This window comes from Corylus avellana, chromosome ca10 (assembly GCF_901000735.1).
Source record: "Corylus avellana chromosome ca10, CavTom2PMs-1.0".
Taxonomy (NCBI): Eukaryota; Viridiplantae; Streptophyta; class Magnoliopsida; order Fagales; family Betulaceae; genus Corylus; species Corylus avellana.
Window position 1 is genome coordinate 1,428,912 of NC_081550.1, and position 11,414 is coordinate 1,440,325.

The 11,414-nt window shown below is 33.9% G+C and overlaps 1 protein-coding gene across 1 annotated transcript in view; it reads right to left on the minus strand.

Moving 5' to 3' along the window:
- LOC132163733 (linoleate 13S-lipoxygenase 2-1, chloroplastic-like) overlaps positions 1–8,779 on the minus strand; it is an 8,916-nt gene extending 137 nt beyond the window's left edge. The window contains exons 1-9 of the mRNA XM_059574101.1: positions 8,394–8,779; positions 5,467–5,735; positions 4,712–4,949; positions 2,710–3,036; positions 2,533–2,618; positions 1,928–2,038; positions 1,545–1,846; positions 1,186–1,452; positions 4–682 (exon numbers count right to left, since the gene is read on the minus strand). Of these exons, the coding sequence (XP_059430084.1) occupies positions 4–682; positions 1,186–1,452; positions 1,545–1,846; positions 1,928–2,038; positions 2,533–2,618; positions 2,710–3,036; positions 4,712–4,949; positions 5,467–5,735; positions 8,394–8,742 (2,628 nt within the window). The 5' untranslated portion in view covers positions 8,743–8,779. The remainder of the gene's footprint in view (positions 1–3; positions 683–1,185; positions 1,453–1,544; positions 1,847–1,927; positions 2,039–2,532; positions 2,619–2,709; positions 3,037–4,711; positions 4,950–5,466; positions 5,736–8,393) is intronic.
- Between the last annotated feature and the right edge of the window lie 2,635 nt (positions 8,780–11,414).

Consider the following 11,414-nt stretch of genomic DNA (forward strand, 5'->3'; position numbering starts at 1 on the left):
AACCCCAGCTCCGGTTCTGTTCTTCAAATTCTTGTTTGCATTCCTCTCATCAATAGTTCCTTCAAGCTCAAGTAACCTCCCGTTAAACCGTTCAAAGGACCCCTTAATGATCGGATTTTCAGCCCATGCAGGCTCTATTACATCCCCCAGATACTCCTCGTCCGGAGAATGATTTGATAGGATGTCCAAAACAGCCATCACTCTTGTCGCTTGAATTTGTGAAGGGAAGCATTGTAAGAGTGCACCTTCAGGCTTTATCAAGAAGTTTTTCCAAAATTCTTCAGAAGGGTCTTCAGTGGGCATGTTGGTTCTAGCAATGGTAGGCCGGTTAGGGAAATAACCAGCGTAAGTGTATTGTCCAAAGTTCACGGCTGCATGGTGTCCAGATGTCACCCATACAATTGTTGAGACGATTTCGATGAGGTCTTTTGGGGTCTTGAGAACCGGCCACCAAGGTTCGTCTTTTTTGTCGGCGTGGCCTACTGTTCGGATTTCTGTCCACCATTGTTGTAGCTCTTGATCAGACTCTATGAGGCTCGGGTTGGGGTAATAGTGGTTGACATAGTCACTCACCCACTCTTTGATATTGTCCCAAAGGAGGAGGCCGTCATTGGCAAATGGGTAATCCTCAATTGTGAGCTTTAGGCCATGTGGAGCAGTTGGATCTTCAACTGCCATTCCCCTGGCAGGTAGCAAAATCAACAAGTTAATGAACATATATGTGTGTTAATTTCGAGACAATATCTTTAGTTCGAAGGTTGTCTTTGTCAATTCACTCAATTTCAGTTAAATATTCAAAATGTTAAAAGCCAAAAAAATTCATAAAGCTGTGGAAATATATATAAGGAGAATAGCAGAATAAAAGAAAACAGAGACAAATAATTTTCGAATCCATTAGGATAGATACCTACATACAGGGCTATATTGTGGTCTTATTACTTAATATGATTGTGTACAAGAGACAATGTTCGAATCCAATCTAATTCTAATCAAATCCCTCATTTAGGGTAATTCAATCATCATTATTTCTCATATATTCTAACATGTACCACTTATTAAAGAGAAGTTTAAACCCATAAGTGAAGTAAAATGCTAAAGTATTAATTAAATGATTAAATTTAATCAATTTTTAGGATAAACGTTGATTTAACAACTTGCTCAAACAAAATTTAGTTACGAAATCACCTGTTAATTAAGTCAGCTGGTAATGCCTGCAGGTTGAATTGCCACTGCTGGTCATAAGCAGCGGAGCTTAACTCAATGGAGTACTTGCTAGGTGCAAATGAGGTCTCAATGATCCCTCCTGCATTAATAAGTGCTTCTCGAGCAAGAGCATTAATCTCCATAGTGTACCGAAAATGAGGGCACAATAGTCTATAGATAGGGTGCACCGCACTGAGTTGCCTATTTGTCGCAATTATATAAGGTTCTGTAGCACAATGAGTTCTGAGCCTACAAAACAGATGGAAATTAAACTTCCATGTTAATAGCAATGTATATATGGATTAATGCTAGTAGGAGTGAATTGGAGCATGTGTAAGTACCAATGGCTAACAAGTTGGTGATAACCAGACTCATGGGCAAGAACATGAGCTTTTGCAATCCTCCATAGCCAGATACCTGTAGCATCCCAACAAGGCATGTGAACCTCTTTCCACTGAGGCTTCCCATCTATTGGTGGCCGAGTCAACTCAATGGCTAGTGGCCTTAAGGTGCCCCCTGGGGTTAGGAAGAACACCGTCCTTGATCCGTACAAAGTTGTCCCTTTAATCTCTCTTACTTTTCTCACATATGGTAACAATAGGTCATGGTAATCTAGAATGAATAGCTTCTTCTGATGTATGGCCTACAAATTAATGACGCAAAATTTATGTGTGAAAGAGAAAGGACCATTTATATGTAAGTTGTATGATATTGTGTTACATACCTCCTTGACCGTCATTAAACCTCCGATTTCCTTTTGAATCATTTCTGTAGTGATTGCTGATTCTGGCGAACCATAAATCTTTGGGTCGAGCTTACTCTTCAATGGCCATTCCTAGAGAATTTTCATGCAGATTTTTGGCATTTTATGTAAAAAGTTAATCCTAGTTAATCCCGCCCCACACACACATATATATAATTTGATGGGTTTACACATATATATACGCTTTGATGGGTTACTTATTTTGGTCATATTGCTAGAAAGAAAAAAAATATCTTAATGATTTAATCCATGAGATAAGCATTCGCTATAGTTTAATGTTATTTATCACACATTTCACACACTTTTTTCTTTTAATTACTGTCTAACATAAAAATTCACATAAAACACGTCATGTTAACCGATACGAAATGAGTGTGAAGGGTGATGGCCGCTCCTTCTCCTCTACATTTGAACATTATATATATATATATATATGCTTGAAAATTAGATTTTATCCTTTTTAAAGTTAGATTGGGCTTTCATTTGTGCCGTGACTTGTTTCAAGAAGAAATTTTGGTTCGTCTCTTGTGCTCATTGCTTTCATAATTATTGTCCAAAAATCATACCGTGATTAACTGTATGCTGTAGGGGTTGAGGCCAGCAAGAGTCTGCCTACCAAATTCAGCATCCCTAAACCAAAAGAATTTGTCTCCTGCATAAATGTGTGCCAAAAAACTACCGTTTAGAGAGAAGATGGATGAAGGCATAAAGAGACGATATATTTAAGGGTAAAGTTATCTCACTATCCATTGTTTCTGGTGTCTCAAACCGCAACACATTTTCTTGTGTATCATTGATAGCCTTGAGCAGCCTGGGCAGCACGTTGCGGAGGGACTGCGTGTTTTGGTTTTTAAGGGGAGGCAAGTTAACCCCCTCGTTGAAAAGCGAATCTATCGCCGTGAAGTATGGAAATCCGAGGTCTGTGTCGATGATCGCCGCCTCTAACGACGGTACCACTGCATGCAGCACCGAGGATACTGCCTTGACTGAGAACGTTAGCTGTTTTACTTCCGAGAAGCTCTCATCCCGAGGAACATACACGCTACTGCTTCTTTTCTCCGACAATGGATCTGCGTGCAAATCAATTGTTTATACTAACTTTCTCATTCATTTTCTTCAAAATGCATCAACACCTAAAATTACAAATTAACACAGTTGTTCATTATTTTATTTGTTTTATGTTATTTTATATGTTTTTATTTGTTCCTGAACCCTAGGATATTGAAAAGCCATGCAAAACTGTTGAAGTATTGATTAAATAATTAAATTTAACTTTTTTTTTTATTTGTTTAAACTTCTTGAATAAATGGTAATTTAGCATGGTATCGGAATTAAAGGTCCTGAGATTAAACTTTGACTCCGTCAATTCACCTTATTTAAATTAAATATTCTACACACGTTTGAGTTCACATGTACAAAAAGTGTTAAAGTATTGATTAAATTATTAAATTCATCTCTTTTTATTAACTTAAATTTTTAAAACAACTGATAATTTAACAAAAACATAAACCTATGGCACAATACAACCCTATCATGTCAGACCTTTTTTTTTTTTTTTTTAATTAATATTTTATGAGTATGGAAAGTTTTCTCCCTTTATTCTTTCATTTTAAAAGTAAAAAAAAAAAAATTAAAAAAAAAAGAACTTTACGTTGATGTGAGAGTTTATAATTAAAAAAAAAAGAAAAAGAAAAAAAAAAAGAACGACAATGTGACAAAAAGCACAAAACAAATTTCCACATTGCGCGTCCATAAATTGGTAAGTTGTGAAAGTTGTGATATACGAGGAGAAGTCCTGCTATATGGCTGTCAAAAGTCAGATAAGTATTTGTTAAAGTTTAATGTGACTTTATTTTTTTTAAAAAAAAATTTGTAGAAATCTCTCTATTCCCCCATTTTGTTTTTTTTTGTTTTTATTAGTTAAATTTTTATAAGTTAATATTTAGTTTTTAATGCCTCAAAATTTGTTTTTGAATTCAAAACTAAAATTTAGCGATGAAAAGTTAACCATTTAAGGATGGTATTACTCAAAAAGAATTCAATCATCCTAAATTTGGTGTTAATGTTTCAAATTTAGTGCTAATATTTCAAATTTAGATTCTCCTTTAATTTTAAAAAAAAATTTGTAAATGTCTGACGCTAGGCAGTCGTAAATCTCTACTCTACGAGGAGATAAAAGTAGAGGTTATGTTTGGCAAATGAGTGGACTTAGGAAATTGGCTGAATCTGTAGCAGATTTGATTAACGTGAAAGAAAAAAGTAAGAATGTTTTGTATAAAAAAGTAAAAAATTTTGTTTTGTAATAATTTTTTTATTTGAATAGTAATAAAAAATTATTAATATTATGTAAAAAATAAAAATATTGAAGTTGATTTTAAAATTTTGGGTCTGGTCAAGCTAGTACGGCTTCGTTGTCAGACGTCACCATCAGATCAGACAACGCATATAATGCTTTATCTTAGAACCACACAATTGCTTATCACGGATCAATAAATATCACAGAGACTATATAAAATTAATTACTATCTTATCCCATAATTAATGAAATAACAATCAATTATGTATTCTCTACTCAATACAATAAGATTTTTTTTTTTTTTTTTTTAATTTAATTTAATTGACAATAGATTGAGCATATCAATTAAACGAAGATATAACTATAACCTCGGCCTGAAATTTGTTTTTAAAGACATATAGTTAATTAAATGTTTTAATAAAATAGTAGTTTGGTATTAAAAATCATACCTGTTTCGGTTCGCGGGCGTCCTGTTCGGCAACGTCTGGGATAGGGGTGTTGTTTGCCGCCGAGTACCGGTCTCTTAAGATCTGCACTACTATCAGGATTTCCTAGATCGTTATACACATCATAATCATAAACCCTCTCGAAAGTCTTGCGTTCTCCTTGTCCATTGCCTCTCAAAATCTTGAGCTCTTCTTTTCTTAGCCTCCTCAGCCCGTTTGGTGTCTGGGATGGCAAGTATGACTGCTCCACAACACATAACAAACAGAGACAACAACATATATTAAACTTCCATTGTTGTTAAAATTTATATAAAAGGCTTAAAATAAAATAAAATTATGGTTTGGATTATTCTGCAAGTTGGTTAAGTTAAAGGGCTGAATTCAGAGTAAAATTCCATTCGTACGGATTCTTATTTAATTTGTTTCGAATTAAGGATTAGTTATGAGTGGTTGAGATGACATATTCCATTTTGAAAGGGACTAATTTTGAATCTTTGATACTAATCAAATAAAATATTGACAAATTGGCTGCTGGACCATAAAGGTTAATTAGTGGATGTGGGCAAAGACAAAGTCCCCGTTTACAACTTAGCCCCCAAACCTTTTGGATTTCTGTATCAGAAACGTGTGGGAAATTTTGTTAATTTAATCACCTCCATAAAAGCTTAATTAGATCGATTTATTTAGATTACTGCATGCATGTATATATATTAATTTATTGGTAATTAATTAAATAAGTAAAGATCGAGGAGGCAGACCTTGTTTGCAAAGAAGACCCTCTTCTGAGGATTGTCATTCTTTGAATGAACCCATGAATTACAGTTGATATTTACGGGGCCATTAGGGAAGCCACTGAGGACAATATCCTTGATGAAAATCTCCTTCTGGCGCTCATTCTCCACTAAAATGGCCCCAACCTCCCCGAAATCTGCTGGAACTTCAAAACTAAACTCGTATTTCACTTCCTGCTCAGCTTGGCCAGTCTTTTGTTCGTACCCTTTAATTGTCTTCTTCTCTAATCCCGTCCCTTCAAATTACACAAATTAATATATATTAGGCACTCACTAATCCAAATCAAATATACATATATATTACATTTTTTTTTAATTTTTTTTTTCTTGGTACTTGAAGCCCTAGCTAGCTAGGCTAGCCTGTTTATTGTTTCTTTACATCGGACAAACTGGGACCATAGTCCTTTTCAACTCTCCCTAAAGATCCCAGGGGACCATATGAAGGACCAGTAAGATGCTCTCTCATTCCAGTGTCTAGTAGGGTCGGCTAGACCAATAGGTGAGTGAGGCGCTCACGTAGAGCCTCCGGATTTGGCCTAAAAAAAAAATTTTTGCCCAAAAAAGATTTTTCATAATTTTCTTTTTTTGTAATTTAAGGCACCCCCCTCCCCCCCTTCTTTTTAATTAGGCCTATTTTTTTTTTCCTAAAAACTTAAGGCTTCTAATCATGATAAATAAGTAATTTAAAAAATGCCTCAATTTAATAAGGCTCCAATATAATAAGCCCATGGTAAAATAAGACTAATTAACCCAAAAAAGCAAATATCTTTATACTTAAAAAGAGCCTATATACTTATGCATCCGAAATTATTTAATATTGAAAGATCATTCTAACTCTACCTAACGACACATTTTCTTTCCTTTCTTTTTCTTTCTCTCTTTTCTTCTCCACTACCGGCAACCTCTCCTCTTATCTTCTTTTTTCTCTTTCCTTAGTTTCACTCAAAACAGAACTTGATGAAGAGAGATGAAGAGAGAGAGAGAGAGAAACATGTGTTTCAATTAGGTAAGGATTCATTAAAAAAAATTGATTTTTTTTTTGGTAAGGTTTATTTCTATGCTTGATTTTTCTTGTGGATTTTGAATGAGTTTTTGTCAATTTTTTTTTATTTTTTGGTGGGTTTTGTCGAAACTGGTGTATCAAAGATGTAAAGATTCATAAAAAAAAATAATAAAATTTTTTTTTTAAAAAAAAAAAGATTTTTTTTTTTTAATGTTTATTTTTGTGCTTGATTTTTCTGGTGGATTTTGTATTGGTTTTTGACAAATTTTTTGGTGGGTTTTGTTTGAAACAGAGGTGTATCAAAGACTCAAATAAGGAAGTTACTGCCACGGTATATATATATATATATATATATATATATATTGTTTTTGATAATTTTGAATGGGTTCTTGATAATATTTCTAAGTTTTTTTTTTTTTTTTTTGTTAGTTTGCCTATTGTGTGCTTCAGTTTTGGAACATATACTTAGCAGAGATTTGGTGCGATTCTTGGATTGATTCATAAATAAATAAAAATTTATTTTTTTATTGTTGTGTTTATTTTTGTAAACATTAATAAAAATCAGAATTCTAAATATAATAATAATATTAAAATAAATATTATTTAATTAATATATAAATATTAAAAAAAAATAACGCCCCATTTTAAAGTTTAGCCTAAAATCCCAAAAAAAACATTGAGCCAACCCTGATGTCTAGACACCTTGGTTTGAAAATTCGCAAGTTGGATGGTGGGGATATGTCTTCGTCTTTCACGTACTTTCTCCTACATACGTAGATAGACATAAAATATACATTAATTATGTGTTGGAGATGTTCTTGTACGCACACGACCCAAAACAGCGAGAGAAAAAAAAAACAAAAACAAAAGAAATCTAATCTTTGTGTTAGGTGGTGGAGATGGTCTTCTATTCCTTGGATGGAGGGGTGAGTTTTTTGAGGTAATAATCTTTTCCTTTCTCAATAATTAGGTTGACATGAAGACTCAAAACCATATCTTGCTAGCTCTCTCAAGAACAATAATTTTTAGGACTTCCATGAGACTTAAAACCATATCTAGCTAGCATCTACAACAAGGTTTTAAACTAATTTTTAAGTTAAATTTAACAATTTTGGTGCTCTAACAGACCTTTTAGAATAACAATTTTTTAAAACTTTGCTACAGTGAACTTTCATATTTAAAAGTTTACTGTAGTACCTTCTAAACATTTTTTATTCTTTCTTTCTCCTCTCTCCTCTATCTATAATAAAAAATAGATTAAAACACAATATTTATATAAAGTAGATTGTTAAATAAATAGCCAGTTGGAGTTCATTGTAAAAAAGTAGTAACTAAAAACTAAAAAAAGTTGATTTTGAGTGGTTAAAATAGCCCACAACTGCTGGAGATGCTCTGAGAGTAATTAATCAAGTTCTTGCTAGCTACTCTGAGAGTAATTAATCAAGTTCTTGCTAGCTAGTTCAATCTGTTCAAAGTAAAACATTAAAATTACAACCCTTTCAAGATTGAGAGATTAACTAACACCTTCTCCCTTTCCATTTTTTTGTAATAAAAAAATAAAAAAAAAGAACATTAACAAACAACTTTAAACAAAAATTCAAAACTACGTACCTTCATTTTTTACCTCATATCAAAACATTTTTTTAAACCAAAACACAACTTCTAAAAAAGGGTGTCAAATTAACCAACCCTATATATATATCGTTTAATATTTTAATGATCAAGAAATTATTAAAATATAATAACAAAATATATATATATAGCATGCATGCATGCGGGATTAATAATCTGAATGAGATAAATTAAAACATACATTAATTAAAAAGATTGGTGAATGAAGTTTGATTAGTTAAATTGTTGGGGGTATAATTTTGTTGAATCAGTAACTTACTAGGATCAAGCTCGGTGCTAACAAGCTCCAATTGGAGTTTTTGACCAAGTAAGTCTTTTATATCATCGATCGCTCCGGCTAACCCAAGGTTTGAGAGGAAGCCACCAACGGTTAGTTTCACAGTTACAATAGCTTTAACAGAAGTACTAGATTCCTCAGTAGAGCATGCTACGACTTTAATGTTGCTGGGGGTGAAGCCGACTCGAACACTTTTGATCTTTTTTCGGAATGAGTGCCATGAGATGGGGAGAGAAGCATTGCCATTGCCATGAATAAAGGGCTTGAGTTGCAGGAAGGGGGTTTGGGTGGAGTACTGCGACAACTGGTGGTTTAGCTGTGGTTTCAACATCTTTTTGGTTTGTGGGGAGAAGGAGATATTTGAGTTGTGGTTGGAGGATAGAGAAGCTCCCTGCTAGGGTTTTATAGGAGTTATGGTGGGTGATTGAGCAGGTAAGCTATGAAGAACAGGACGTTGAGAAATATGAGCATGATTTTCTCACGCGCTTTTCTTTAGTCGTTTGCACGTGAGAAACAGTGGAAAATTAGGATCTGATTGTCAAACTTTATTTTATGACTTTTAAAAATCCTCATTGAGTTGGAAGGATATTATCAATAGAATATTCGGGACAAATAAAGAGTGAAAATGAGGTTAATCATTTGGCTTTTCTTTTCTTCTTTGGTTTTTTTTTCCGGCCCCATGGAGATAAATAAATAAGGGACCATTCAAACACGCCAAGCTAGTACAGGGTCTTAATTACATATAAAAATAAAATAAAATAAAAATGTATGGCCTTTTTTACACACAAAACTAATACTCTCTCTATCTAATTCACTCCTCTTAATATTAAGCATAGGATGTTTTCCGGCCTCTTGGGATTGGTGTCTTTTAGGCATGGATGTAATCATGAGGGTTTTTCATTTGGAGGAGTACTAAAGTTTGATAAATAAGGAGTTAAGCTTAATTTTAGAATGGTCAAATTTCATTTTAGGCAGGAATAAAATCACGAGGACTTTTCATTTGGAAGACTATACATATATATATCAACATCAAGTTAATGGTGGCCGTAGAATGATTCAATCCCCGGCCCATATCTCATTTTCTTAGTTTGACGCTTCACCGGCCGCCATACAAACGGACAAATTATAAGGAAAATGGCATAATATATCCTCATAATTTTCTTATAATACGTATAAGGCTTTATTATACAACCAGATGAAAGGAAAATCATATGTGATTCAATGTTCTCATGGTAATTAATTAACGTAAAAAGTTGTAATAAAAAACATGTCGTAATTTAAAAAACTTTCAAGTTCAAGAATAGGTAAAATGACTTGAAAATAACCTCAAAAGACAACACATCCCATTGGGCATTGGTAATAACGTATATATGTATATATATATTATTTCATATGATCTGTTATTTAATAGTCATCAGATAATATTGATCATCATCTCAGAATTCCTTATTTGATTTTTGTTTGGTTATAGCTTGTCAACTTCAGTTCCTAATTTTCCCATTGAAAAGTCAATAGAAAATGAAAGATAGAAAAAAAAAAAAAAAATTTAATTAATGTCATTAATTGTTGCATGACTTTGTATATAGCGCCGGAGACGGAACTAATTAATGGGAGGCTGGCATTGGCCAAGCCCCCCATTTGAATGATTTTTTTTTCTTTCAAATGGGGTAATTTATACCCATATGGCCCTATGTATGGCTCCCATACAATTTACATTTTGGCCGTATAACAGAGAAGGCTAATTCCGCAAACTATTATAATTCCAAAAAGTGCAAGGTAGGTTGCAGCCTGCAAGCAAGAATTGACTTTCTTTGTTTTGTTTTGTTTTGACATATCTCTTTACTCTTATCTAGGGCTGTTAAGAGAGCAAGCCACTCGCGAGCGAGCTCGGACTCGGCTCGTGCTCGACTCGAATATTAAGTGAAGCGCTTCGTGAACATGAATCCTAACTCAAATATTAAACGAAGCTAGCTCGGCTCGACTCGGTTAAGCTCGTGAGCAACTCGTATAATGCTCGAATTGGTAGTTATTCACATAATTCCTCGTATTAATATTAAAAATTGATGATTTTTTTTTTTCTAAGAGCATCCTTTTATTATAAAAGGATTCATATCTTCTCTCTTCGAAACCAAGTGCCTTACTGTATTGACTCGGGCTCCATACTCCGCTAGTTAGACTAAGCAAATGTTCATATGTTTTAAGAGTATTTCTTGATCAAATGCTCATATGATCAAGAAATTATTAGAATATAATAACAAAATATGTATATATATATAGCATGCATGCATGCGGGATTAATAATCTGAATGAGATAAATTAAAACATACTTTAATTAAAAAGACTGGTGAATGAAGTTTGATTAGTTAAGTTGTTAGGGGTATAATTTTGTTGAATCAGTAACTTACTAGGATCAAGCTCGGTGCTAACAAGCTCCAATTGCAGTGTTTGACCAAGTAAGTCTTTTATATCATCGATCCCTCTGGCTAACCCAAGGTTTGAGAGGAAGCCACCAACGGTTAGTTTCACAGTTACAATGGCTTTAACAGAAGTAGCCTTCTCAGTAGAGCTTGCTACGGCTTTTATGTTGCTGGGGGGTGAAGCCGACTTGAACACATTTGTTCTTTTTTTGGAATGAGTACCTTGAGATGGGGAGAGAAGCATTGCCATTGCCATGGATGAAGGGCTTGAGATGCAGGAAGGGGGTTTGGGTGGAGTACTGCGACGACTGGTGGGTTAGCTGTGGGTTCAACATCTTTTTGGTCTGTGGGGAGAGAGGGAGATATTTGAGTTGTGGTTGGAGGTTAGAGAAGCTCCCTGCAAGTAGTGGCGGAGCCAGACAAATTATATTGGGAGTGCCCTTAAAATTTCTTTTGGAGTCCTAAAAATTTTTTTCACCCTAAAAATTTGATAATTCACACAATATATACATCACAAAAAAATATCTATAAAAATTCATAAATATGTACTCAAATTGATATATTAGAAATGTAGCATGTCGGCACT